Consider the following 13,510-nt stretch of genomic DNA (forward strand, 5'->3'; position numbering starts at 1 on the left):
AATTCCTATAGCCAATTAATAAAGTTAGCAAACAAAATAAATAGAAATGAACTACCTGTGAATAAATTTGGCACAGATATTAAAAAGGGGATTTAGTCATTTTAGGGCTAAGAGTGTAGAACAGCCCTTCACAAAGAGTAATGGAAATATATCCTACATCCAGTGTGTCTCAAGAAAATAACAAGCAGGATTTGATCATGTATCTGCATTCTGAAGTTTGACCAGGCTGACATGCCCTCATTTTAGATTTTTGGTTTGCATGACACTAGGTGATGCACATGTTAGGAATACTGGAGACTCCCAACATTTTTAACACATCCAGCTATTACAGGTGCCCACAGATTTTGTGAATAAGCTCACATGCACAGAGGTATGCAAATAAGTGCATCTTCATTAGATGATACACACCTTAGTGACTGAGATATTTAGGAGAGAGGAGCCTAAAACTAAGGACTGTACTTATAGTTCAAGTTACTGTCAAGTAAACCATAAACTACAAAACCCAACATCAGCTGAACATAAAACATTTCATCTTCTTTAAACCATATTTTCAAGCACGTGGCACTTCCCCTCGTGCCCTCGAAGGCCATCACTGAGCACAGGCTGAAGCCTCCACTCCACCACAAGAGTGTGGTGTCCTGCACTGCACAGCACTAGCACTGACCACCACAGAAAGTACTGCCAAAGTGCTGTCTGGCATTTGAGTGAGTGTCTCCATTCTTCCCAACAAACAGCTGAACCCTCCAGTCTGGAACCAGCCCAAAATGTGACCAAGCCAGCGGTGTTTTTGCTCAAGCCACAGCAGTTTGTGCTGTCCCCAAACCAACATCATCACAGCAGCACCTTGGGCAGTCACACAGCACAGCAGCTGTGATTCAGTTATTTGTGATGTCTGAGGTTGAGCACAAGGCAATGACAGCACAGAAGAGGCTCTATAAAACAAATGAAGATTAATAGAGCAGTGTTGGACAAATCAGGATATTCCAGTACGTGAATAACTGCCCGGAAAATTGTCACCTCCACAACACAGCAAAGGCCTTAAAAGTCAGAAAGCAAATGAGTGTGAACAGCAACATAAAAGAGATAAATCTATATATAAATACTAAAATAGTTCTACCTACACTAGCAAGAACTCTATAAGAGTTCAGCAGTTCTTTCAGTCCTTTTTTTGGTGTAATTTTCCCTCTGCTACATTTAGTGAGCATTTCCTTGGTCATTGTTTTTTTCCCCTCTTCCAGAGGTCACCAACACTCATTTTTCATTTAGTTTGACAAGAAATTTACCCAGCAATTTTCTTTACTCACTTCCTCCCAGAAACTCCAATGGTCTTATTTTCCTAACACAGGATATAATTATCCTGTGAGCGAGATGCTGGTTCTTCAGCACACTCAGTACAGCTGTGCTGGGGCTGAGCTACGTTATAAACACAGTTCCTGGGCACACGAAGTTTTATCCTCATTCCTACAGGAGGTAAGGCCAGGGAATGTTGCTGCCAACAATTACATCAAACCTCACATCCACAAAACTTACAAGGGACTTTTACATACTCAGAACAGTTCACTAAAAAGAGATCACCTTACCCATCAGATACGACCTAAACAAAACTTGGGGTGTCTTTCATCTGGTTTTTTTTTTCACCAAAACAGATATATTAGGTCACAGTTTTCTATGGCTCACATCTTTCCAATACATGCCAAAATTCCTCTGGGATCAGACCTCTGTACTGGAATTTGAGAAACATATTTATTTCTTCCTACAAAAAGAAGTCCTTTCATTTTATGTTGGATTTTTACCAGTTATTTTAATTCACTAGGCAGTCACAAATTTTGGAGTTCTCAGCAAATCCAAGACATTTTCCCCTCAGAGTTACATGTTTTATTTATACTGAAAAAAAAACCCAAACATCAGCTTGTTCCAGAAACCAACTTCTTGAAAATGAGACCAGACTACCAACACAGGAGCCTTACAGAGCACACAGTGATCAAAAATTTGCAGATTAAGAATTGCATCTGCCAAACCTCAGTTTTATTTGGTTAGTTTAAAGGACTGAAGAGACAAAACTCAGTATGAATATTTTGGAGGAATAACCACTTCCCAAAACCTCCTACAGAAGTTACAGTTCTTCTAAACTACAAAATAAGTGTTTCTTTTTTTTCTTCTGAAAGAAAAGAAAAAAATCTACTCACTCATGACTGGAAACTTCTTTGTATATAATCCAAGACAGGTCTTGAAGCAAGGTATCTTGTTGGAGAAGGTTTCTCAGAGGTATACATGTCCTGATGGTGGGAAGAAAATAAAGAGAGAAATCATTTTTTCAACTTTAAATCACTAGAATATAAGTTTACATATTAAAAAAAAGGGAACACAGAGATGTGTTTGTTATGACTGAAGAGCTTTGCTGCTCATGGATATATTTTGCAGTTTATCAACTCAAAACGTGTACCTTTTTCTAACAATCCCATTATAAACTTGTGAGAATGTGCTAAAAAAAGGTGCTATAAAATACATTGTTTGTTCTCTTTCGGGAGCAGTTAAGAAGTTAAGAAGTGCAAGACTACAAGGTGGAGATAGAGTAACTGAAAATTCCAAAGCAGTGTTTTCCTTCAGCAACCTCAGCCAGCAAGATGTATAAAACCACTCTTTAAAAACACAAGAACTGCAATTCAGTTGATTAAATAAGCACAGGTTGGCATTAGCACCCAACACTTCCTCCTCAGAAACAAAACCTGGAAGAGTTACCATTTCTAGGGACTGCAAACCACCAGATCAGTCAATTCCTGCTGGAAATGGAAGCCAGGTACCCAAACAGGGCAGATATGGATTCACTGCCTGGCCCTCCTTGAAGCCAAATATAGAGGGCTTAATCTCCAACAACGACAGCACAGCAAGTGCACTTTGAAAAATGTATTATATAATCTCCATCCTGCTGCTAAAGGCAAGTTTACACAAGTCTGATAGAACAGCTAAATGGAAGTAACTTCACCTCACAGCTCAAATGAAAAGAAAAAAAAACCATATCTACTAACCTGTAAAGAATTCTCTCTAATACCTGCACAAATAGAGAGTATCTGTAAATTAAGGAACATTATGTGATTTATTTCCTCTTTTTAGAACTTGCTGAACCTGAACACCTGTGCTAATCCAGCCAGGTATCTTGTGCTGACTCAGATTTCAAGTCTCAACTCTCCTGATCTCTTCATGCTTTAAAAAAAAGGAACGTAAAATGCAACAAGACAAAATATGTGATCTAATTTTCCTAAATTGTGTCTTCAAATAATATTTAGATTATTTGCACATGGCAAAGTAGCAGAGGAACTACCCCAGAACTGAATTCACATCACGAGAAGGTTCCTCTATCAATTGCTAAAACCAGTTTTATAAAAAACATAAATTAAAAAATACCAAAACCACCAAAAAAAACCCAAAAAAACCCAAAACAAAACAAAAAAAACAAACAAAAAAACCAACCAACCAAACAAAACCCATAAAAAACTGCCAAAAGGAAGCCTTTGGTAATGGTGCAAACTGAAAATTACAACCAACTCCTTCTGAAAACTACTTTGAAAAAGTAACACAGGGAAGAGGCTCAATGAGGGAAGAAAATGGCTGAAGAAATCCATCTGCAAACATTCTCAACAAGCAGAGAGGGACACAAAGCCATGAGAAGCTGCAATCCCTGAAGAACACTCTGAGCTGCAAGCCCTGTCAGTGCTCTGTGAATGGCTCCTAAATTCAACATTTAAGCACACACAGCCCAATAAAAAAATGAAGTGTCTGTTAAAACACAACGTTAGATCTGCAGCCTTGCCAGCTTCCTCTTGATTACTGGTGTCAAAATTATCAAATAAAACTTCCATGCCATTTAATCATTTACTACACTAACAAGAGCTGTTATGTTAAGAACACCAGATGCAGAAGGCCCTCAACCCAGGTCCAAGCACTTCTGATCAGAGCCCTGCACTACCTTTGGGCCCCAATTCTGCTTGAGTCTGAGGCAGAACCAGCTGGAAAACCAGAGTCTCCCACTCGATTTTCCAAAGGTGCAGTCTCACCTCAGTTCTGCAGATCTGAAATACCAACACTCTGCTCTGAGACACCGTGTTACACAGCACTTTGTTGTGTGTGTGCACAGGAAAAGGCTGTTCATTAGGAAAAAAACAAAACAGCAGCTCTGAAAACCACTTAAGGCTAATAATAGCATAATTATGCAGCACCTCTCTTATAAAAACCTGGTCACGTAACCCTGAGGAAATGAGAGAGAATACAGCAGTGATGTGCTGCCTATAAACGTGTCATGGCCGTGAAAAGTGAGCGTTGCTGCGCTCCTCAGCAACCTGAAATCTGCTGTCCAGCTGTAAAGAGTTATTCCCACAGCGCCTTCAGTGTCTAAATATTTTGTTTAGCTATTGCTGGTACCTGTTTACCAGCCAGTGCTGACTTCTGGTAAATTCAGGTAGTGTCATTTCAAAGACAAAACCCTGCGTGCTTCACACCGTTTCCCCTTGTGAACAACCTGATCGTTCTGCTGACAGGTATTTTCTTGGGCTATTGGAAAGTGCTTAAGTCACTAAAAAAGAAAAAAAAAAAAAAGGAACTTTAATCTTTTATCCGTAATTTTGAGTATAGCAATAGCAAGCAAGGCAGGAAAAGTCAACACTGCCAAGTATCAGAAAGTCCCTGCTTTATATTATTTGCAAAATCGACACTTTTCCTAAGGAGTGTGAGAGAAACGAAACTGTTTTCACTTGGCTCTTTCAACCAACAACCCGGTTTATTCCAGTGCATGGAGGGTTTTCTCCTGCATAGAAACACAACAAACCACTACAGAGCAGAGAAAGACAGACCATGGCTTGTTGAGTGTCTTGCTGAAAGACAAAATCTTGGGAAAACTTTCAAAGTAGTACCTGACACCCTCTGTGCTTTCCCTTCCAATGAACAAAGCTATAAAAAAAAAAAAAAAAAAAAACAAAACCACCCACATGTAACTTTGATTCTTGTCCTTTCCTGAAGAGCAAAGCCTTGTGTGTTTCCTCTACTGACACACATCTACCAGCCCTCGGGGGGATTCACCTGAGGTGGCTGTGAAACTATCGGTATTTTAACCGAACACCAGAACTGAGGGAAGCTCTTTGCGACTTCAAATTCACCCACACTGACAATACATTCAGTGACCTGTTTACACACCCAGTGCCAGGTCTCCTTTTTTGCCCAATACTCTGTTTCAGGACAATTAACATGAGCCAGATTGCAAGCAAATTACAGCATATTCTATGCCCTATGACTCGACCCAGAAAAAAAGATTTCCCTCTAAGCTGGCAATTAAAGATTCAGGTCTAGCCTGTGTGTATGTTATTGCAGTATCTGTTTAACTTAGATGCTAAGGAGTTAACATTAAGAATTTACATCCCCAGTTCCCAAGAACCAGAAATCACAGGAGCAGCTCCTGTGCTCCTCCACTGTTTAAACACGCAGACAAAATAGCCCAAAGAGAGCCTGCCTTGCACAAATCAGTACTTTACTGTCATTTACTTTCTTCTTTAAACCAAATGCTGTGCCCCCTCAGAGAAAACAGAGATTTCAGAAGCACATGTTTTAGAGACGTACAGATAGCTGGCTGGCAGAACATTAAGTCTGAAATTGCTGGTTTCTGTGCTGTATAATCAGAGGGCAAAAGAACAGCTGGTTAAAAGGCAGCTCTGCTAAATACTCATTTTACACTGCATCCAAATTGAGTTAACTTCAAAAGTTCTAATCAGTAGCAACTACAGTTTAAAAAGAGCAAGACTAAGTCACTTCAGAGCACGGCTGTTAAAATCACAATCAAAATCCCTAACACAGCACCAAGATTCTGAGCATCCCAGCTCAGTAAAATGCCCAAAGCCAGCGCAAACGCACAACACACAACAAAGTGAGACTGCTACTGTTTCAGAATCATTGGCTGGCCACAAATGAGGAAGCACATGGAAGTACAAATGAAACAAGTCCAACGACACACCCTCCTTTGTTCGTGGCAGGAATATTTACACTACAAAGCGTCGAGGCAAATCGCCTTTAGTTTCAGGCACTGCTGATTGGCCGCTGCGTTTAATACACACACACGCCTGGCAGAGTTGGAGTTTCGACTGTCACACAGCAGCTCTAGATTGCAGGGCAGGCAGCAAGCTAGAAAACCATAGAAAACAAATATTTAATGGAATTATTCTAATTGAACTGATCCTCCACAAGACACATTTGTTGCGAACAGGGCAGATGTGGGACTTTTCACTCCACTGTAATTCAGCGAAGGCTGAAAACCAGCTCCCCTCACAGCCAGCTCTCAGTGCAGCTGCCTCCTCCAAGCAGCAAATGGCACAAAGAAAGTTATTCTCGAGCATATGAGGGCGAACAACTGGTGCAGGAGTTCGGAGAGAGCGACTTTTAAGACACCACTTGACTCTCATTCAGCTGGTAGCTCAATGGCTTCGGTGGTTTCCTACAGGCAGCCATCCACGCCACAGAAAGAACACAAAACATCGGAGAGTTGGCCCTTTGCTGGCAGTCCCAGCGGGGACGCCGGGCTGGGAGAGGGACACGGACCCGCCGGGCTCGGCACAGCCTGGGGAAGCCCACAGGACTCTGGACCCCTCTGTCCCAGCCCAACGCTGCCAGCCTGGCACTTTCCACCACATACCTGAAGTATTACAAAGAACAGAGGAGGGAGCAGGTACGGGGAGAGCGGCGGTGCCAGAAAGTCAGATTAAAACAAGGGCTCAGCCATCCAAATCCTCCCTGCTCCCGACCGGGGCGGCACTGCCGCCTCCCACCTGGGCAGAGAAGGGGGTCCCTCGAGGGGGCCCCAGTGTCCGACCCACAGCCGTGAGCCCCCAAACACCTCCCCAGGCCCCACAGCCCCACTGTGGCTGTGGTCCCTCACTCTCCTCAGAGAAGCGCCCCCGTCACCGCCGCCACAACTCGTACCAGCCTTACACTAGGACCCAGGGACATCTCCACAGGGCTTCCCCCGGGCTCCCTCGGCACTCCCAGCTCAGCCGCGTCCCGGCCCCTCACAGCCGCCCGCACGCTGCCCCCTCCCCAACAGCCACAGCACACACCCCCCTCCGCCGGGAGTGGAACAGTCCGAGCACCCTGCTACCCTGCGGGAGCCGGCTCCCGCCTCTTCCACCCCGCCGGCCCCGCGGGAGGTGCGCCCCCTTCCCCCCCCGGGGGGGTGGATGGTACCGCCCGCCTCCGCTCAGCCCGCAGCAATCCGCCCGTTTCAATGGAGGGGCCGGCGCGGCATCTCCACACACACGCGCCCCCCCCGCGCCCCGGCAATGGACGGGTCCAGCCGGCCACCCCCGGGGCCGCACAATGGCCGGAGCAAAGTCCCGGCTCGCCCCTACCTTTGCTCGGCTTCCTCCTCTCCGCGGGGCCTCCCTCCCTCCCTCCCTCCGCCGCCGCCTCCCCCAGCGGCGCGTCCCTGCTCGCTGCCCCGGGACCGGCGGCCTCCGACCAGGAAGTGCCCCGGTGTGACACCGCCGCTATGGAAACCTCCCCGCCCCCGCCCCTCCCACAGGGCTGACCCGCCGCCGCCATCTTGGGCTGGGGACGAGGCGCCCACCCGGAGCCCCTCCGGGAGCACCGGGACAGAGCGGGAAAGGGAGTCCTGTGGGGGAAAAAGGGGGGGGAAAAGCACGAAGCGAGCCTTGTGCTCCGTAGATATGCTGTGGCTGTGCTGCGTGAGCTACCAAGACCCCCATCGTGGAAACCCATTCTCCTGTGTCCAGGTCTGGGCTGCTCCGTACAAGAAAGACAATTTGTTGCTGGAGAGGGTCCAGCGGAGGCCACAGAGATGATGAGGGGTCTGGAGCATCTGTGTTTTGAGGAGACACTGCAGGAGCTGGGCCTGTTTAGAGAAGACTGAGAGGGGATCTCATCAATACACATAAATATCTCCGAGGTGGTGCCAGGAGGATGGTGCCAGACTCATTTCAGTGGTGTCCAGAGACAGGACGAGCAGCAGTGGCCATAAACTAAAGCACAAGGAGTTCCACCTCAACATGAGGAAGAACTTCTTTCCATGGAGGCTGGCAGAGCACTGGAACAGGGTGCCCAGGGAGGTTGTGGAGTCTCCCTCTCTGGAGACATTCCAAACCCACCTGGACGTGTTCCTGTGTCTCCTGCTCCAGGTGACCCTGCCTTGGCAAGGGGGTTGGACTGGATGATCTCCAGAGGCCCCTTCCAACCCCAACAGTTCTGTGATTCCATGATTGTGTGTTTTGGTTTCCTCTGGCAAAGCACCAGCACTGGATATGGGAGGGCTGAAGCGCAGCTCCATGGCTGAACTCGGGCTTGTGTGTGAAAGGACTGCCACAGGATTGCCAGGGAGATTGTGGAGTCTCCCTGACTGGAGATAATCAAGAACCATTGGGACACAATCCTGTGCCATGTGCTCTGGGATGGCCCTGCTTGAGCAGGGAGGTTGGACCAGGTGACCCACTGTGGCCCTTTCCAACCTGACCCATTCTGTGATTCCATAGGATGGGCCGGATTGCTCATTCCAGCTCATTCCAGCTCTCCTGGCATCCTGCACCCGTCAGAAGAGGAACAGCTTTGATCCCAGCCCTGCCTCTTCCTTAAGCAAGCGCTCCCACTCCCTGTGTGCAAATTCCTGGTGTATTTACATCCCTGTGCTTTGCATGGGGCAGTGCAGCCGGTCACAAACAAAACTGGAAGGGAGGAAGCACAGAAATGCAGCAAACATTTTGACATCTCAAATGCCACAGCATTTGTGTCGTGACTAGAAGGGTTTCAACGTTGGTCTGAAAACAAAACCGTTGTGGTTAAGAGGGAATTTGGAGTGGCAACAAAATAGGGTGTTACATTCAGAGCAGGATTAAAATAAACAGTACCTAAAATGTAGTACCAAAAGTTGTCCAGTAATGATAGAAAAATGGAGCAATGCCCCATAAATAAATGTTTTGAGTGTTTTAAACAATCCTGTGTTTGAGTCACAATTATATTTAAACACTTTCTATTCAAGTAGTAACCAAGGAATTTAGCATAACCTACGAAATATAAACTCTTTAAAATAAGCAGTTCCAGGCAATTTGCACTATGAGTTGCGGGGTCCTCAGCTACCAATATTAATTTTTCCTAAATCTTGTAATCCTAGGACATTTCATGGCGATTTGTAGAACACACTGGTCTATTACTCCAGGGTGCATTAGATGAGTTAAATAATTATTGACTGGTTAGCCAAAGATCAGTAAATCTCCACAGATATTTCCATTTTTAATAGGCTTTCTGTCCTCATAGTTCTCTCTTATTTTAGATGAAAAAGAGCCTGAATAGTGTTACTTCTGGAAAGACTGGAAGTATCACCCCTGGTACAGGTAATCCCCATGCCAGCACATCTCACTGCCCCCAGGAATCTGGGAAATCTGCATGCTGTGCATGAGCAAGGCTGCATGTGACACCCATTTCATGGAGGAGAAAGGCTAAAGGCAGTGAGACAGAGCAGCCCAGACTGCTTTAGTCCAAATGTTTCCTCTCCTCGAGCAGAGAAATTGTAACAAAAACCAGAAATGTGTTGCTTTGCACTACATTTCAGAAAATAATTGTGATTAACTAACCTGTCAGTAGCCCATCGATCCCAAGAGGGATACTGTGGTCAGACCTGGCTCATTCCAGTTTCAAGATTTAACTGTGGTTTTAAAAATTTTAGAAGGTGTTGGGATATAAAAACATTACTTAGCTTTCTTCCAGCTAGGGATTTGTTTCCTCCCAAAATGGCTAATTAGTTAGGATGAATGTCTTCCACAGGGAGCTCCCTACTTCATCCAAACCATCTCACTTCTGTTTCATCGTTTTTGTTTCCCCATATGCTCTTTGTTTCCTGTTGCACTGCTATAACTGGGATGTGGAACAGTTCTGAAATCACAGCTTTCCAGGCGGCTGACAGTGGGATCATACTTGTTTTATCGCTACTCCCACATACAAATCCTGCAATATCATTTCCAGCAACACTTTGTTTTTTTATCACAGTTCTTAGTCTGAGAAAGTGTATCCAGTCACTGTTATTTGTAATGCTTAAAGGTCCGTGTGGCATCCCAAGAGCATAAAGAGACACTGCCTGTGCCTGTGCTCTTTGCCAGCAGTGTGCTTTGGGAAGCAGGGAAACCTCTCATGGTTCTCCCTAGTCTTTGACCACTGCTGTATCTGCACTGTCCTGAAGCTGGCCCTGTGTGCAGCCTGCCAGCCGACCCCACACTGCCGGGCTTCACGAGACTCCCAGCGTGCCCATTTATCTTCCCTGTCACCTGGGTAGGGTGAGCAGTGTGGGATACATGGCGGGGAAGCTGCCTGGGTCCAGTCCATCTGCTCTCTCCTTGGAAAACCTGCAGCTTGCTCACCGAGTGTGAATTTCAGTTGGAAAGATGTAAGAGACATTTTAGAATTCTGTCGGGCATCACATTTACAACCTTTCCGTAAAATTCTGTTCTGAAACGGGAGTATCTGCTAATGTCAGGGAATGTTCAGTGGTTACCTCAAGAGATGACTTGGTCTGTCTGTGTTGAAGTTCAGATGTTGCAGCCACTTTAAGCTGGGTCTGGAGCCACAGAAGTGCAGATACTAAACCTGATGCAAGCTAACACCTCATTGCACCGAGCCTGCATTGGGATGCACCGCCCATTGGGGGTGAAGGGAGACAGCTCTGGGCAGGCAACAACTCAGGCAAACTTTCAGTCCCCACCAAAACCAATAGCCAGAATTAATTAACCACGGTGGTAATCACACCACCGCTCCAGTGACATTTGACAGGTTCAGTGTAGCAGTCAGGGATGTTGTTACTGCACGGACAACAGTGATGACCCAAAGCCACACTCAAACACTCTCGCTCAGGGGGACTCAGAAGGTGGGTTCTCCTCACCCAAAGGTTGAAGGATCACTCATGGATATCCAATAGAAATATATTTAACTGCTGGGGATAAAGACACTCAATCCTGATCAGTCTCCTCATGTGCCATCCCAGTCCCAGCAGAGGTTTTCCCTCACAGCCCCACTGGCCTCCAAAGGAACAGAGGAATTCACGCTGCAAAAGCAACAAGATTCCCATCAGCAGCCGTTCCTCGGTGTGCTTTGCCCTCTGGGGTATTTTTAGCTACAAGGCTAATAAAACCCATTCTCTTCAATAAAACAGCATTTTATAAAATTAAGCAGAACACAAAGCACATGTGCAGAGTTCCGTGAGCCAACTGCAACATGTGGAAGTAAATCTGTCTGTCTGTAGGTTGTGGTTACAGCTCGCCCTCACTGTGTCCATGAGCTCCCTCCCCTGTGAGGCCTGCCCAGCAATGGGACAAGGGCATGAATTTCATGACCCAGGCTTTGAATTGGCAATTGTGGACTGGAAGTCCACGGAACTTTTGGAGCGCTTTGCTGTGGTGCAAAGGCACCCTAAGGCAGCCTCCCTAAGGCAGCCCATATACATATAAATTCACTAAACATATAAATTCACATAAGAACACATGATTAGAGGTCTGGAGCACATCCCCTATGGAGACAGGCTGAGACAGGTGGGGTGGTTCATTCCGGAGAAGTGAAGGTTCTGGAGAGACCTTAAAGCTCCTTCCAGTACCTAAAGGGGCTCCAAGAGAGCTGGAGAGGGACTTTTGACAAGGGCACGGAGTGACAGGACAAGAGGGAATGGCTTCAAACTAGCAGAGTGCACATTTAGATTAGATGTAAGGAAGAAATTCTTTCCTGTGAGGGGGGTGAGGCCCTGGCACAGGTTGCCCAGAGAAGCTCTGGATGCCCCATCCCTGGAAGTGTTCAAAGCCAGGTTGGACTGGACTTGGAGTGGTCCAGGGGAAGGTGTCCCTGCCCACGGTGGAGGGTTGGAAGAAGATGATCTTTAAGATCTCTTCCAGCTGAAACCATTCTGTGATTTGGTGGCACAGCTACAGCCCTGAAAAGCTTGAGTTTGACTTTACAGGATTATGCATTCTGTGAACTGAAAAGACTGCAGTTAGTAGCATTTTCTTAGTCCTAAAAGAATTTTTAAGACTGGTTAGGGACTATTCTTTTCTAAACTGTGTTTGTGCTATAGGTTTGGCTTCGCTTCTGTGGTGTGTAGGATTTCCAGCATATTTTCCATGGCATATGGCATTTCCACTTCTGCTTGCAGATCGTTTTCAAGGCACATGAGCCAGTGGGTGTTTTTCTGTGCCACTCAAAATACAAACCATTTATGCACAGACACGTACCTGGAGAGTGAGCGGCTCAGGAGATGCTGAAGGTATCCAGCAAACACAAACCTGTCTATTAGTCTTAAATTTACACAATTGCCTGTTCAGCCTCTGAGGCTTGTCACTTCTGAAACCTGCTGCAGTCGTTGCAAAGGATATCACTCCAAATACCTGATTTGAGATGAAGTGCTTACAGGACTACGAACAATAGCTGGCAGATGGCTATTCTTTACAGTATCATGAAGTACATCAATATTTTATAAGCTTAAATGCACTCAGCTGCTATACCACCTGCTGGCTTTGCTTTTGTTTACTTCCCCCCAAAATGCAAGTGGTGGGTGACTGTGTCAGGTGTTACTTCCAGCCCGTCACTTGCCTGATCATGCCATGGACGTTTCCAGGAGCTTTGCATCACCCAGCTCTGCAAAACTGATGATTTAGGCCGAGGTTTGCCTGTACAGCATCAGCCACCATCTGAGCTGGAAACTGCACAGGAAGGGCTGTGCTGAAAGCAGGGATGGGAGTGGGACCCAGAGCAGGAGGGTTTGCCCTTTGCTTCACTATTGAGTGCTGATGTCATTTTTCTGGCTGCCTAAAGGACTGTTTTCCTTTCGCTTGGGGTTGTTCCCGTGCCCTCACCCAGTCCCATTGTCTGCAGGCTCTCTCGGTTTGCTGAGGTTCAGGTTTCACCCATTCAGGCCTCTCTTCCTGCTTGTGGTGACTCCTGCCATGGGAATCAGATTTGAATGTGTGCAGTGTTTACTGCCCGATGAAAGGGCATATTTTTGTCCCTTCTTGATGTCCTTCCTTTTTTCCCAAATTTTCTGTCTCTTCTAGCATTTTCTTGCCTTTTCCCATTCACATCCTTCTGTCTTATTCTTTCTGTTACTTCAGTATGTTCTCATTTCATTCTCTCTCTCTCCTTTTATATGTTGATTTAGGGTTTCAATATTCTTTATCTATGAAAAGTGCACACGGAACAACATTTAATACACAGTACAAAAAAACATGTTAAAAATGTCTCCTTAATCCTTTTCAGTGAACTGAAACAAACCACAACACCAAAAATGTCTCACTTCCCTGTAAATCCCATGTCATAGAACTTCCCAGAGATCCTTTCTACACTGAGCACACAGACAATTCAAGATGACTGTGCAAGATGACAGCAGATACAAAAGCCTGGCTGATGAAGGCACGTGTGGCCATATCTAAACTAAAGCATAGGATGGGTTTAAAACATGAATTGGGGTATTTTCCTGAATCTGAATTTTAAATTCTTG

At 45.8% G+C, this 13,510-nt stretch overlaps 1 protein-coding gene across 2 annotated transcripts in view; it reads right to left on the reverse strand.

Annotated features, from left to right (window-relative positions):
* Positions 1 to 7,474, reverse strand: part of USP6NL (USP6 N-terminal like) — a 109,405-nt gene extending 101,931 nt beyond the window's left edge. The window contains exons 1-2 of one of the 2 annotated variants that reach the window (XM_050324662.1): positions 7,383 to 7,474; positions 2,187 to 2,276 (exon numbers count right to left, since the gene is read on the reverse strand). In XM_050324662.1, coding sequence (XP_050180619.1) covers positions 2,187 to 2,190 — 4 coding nt within the window. In that variant the 5' untranslated portion in view covers positions 2,191 to 2,276; positions 7,383 to 7,474. Of the gene's footprint in view, positions 1 to 2,186; positions 3,333 to 7,382 lie in introns of those variants that run through there. The other variant, XM_050324663.1, reaches the window with a different exon arrangement.
* Between the last annotated feature and the right edge of the window lie 6,036 nt (positions 7,475 to 13,510).

The sequence above is a fragment of the Myiozetetes cayanensis genome, unplaced genomic scaffold, assembly GCF_022539395.1.
Source record: "Myiozetetes cayanensis isolate MyiCay16 unplaced genomic scaffold, myiCay2020 scf3, whole genome shotgun sequence".
Classification (NCBI taxonomy): domain Eukaryota; kingdom Metazoa; phylum Chordata; class Aves; order Passeriformes; family Tyrannidae; genus Myiozetetes; species Myiozetetes cayanensis.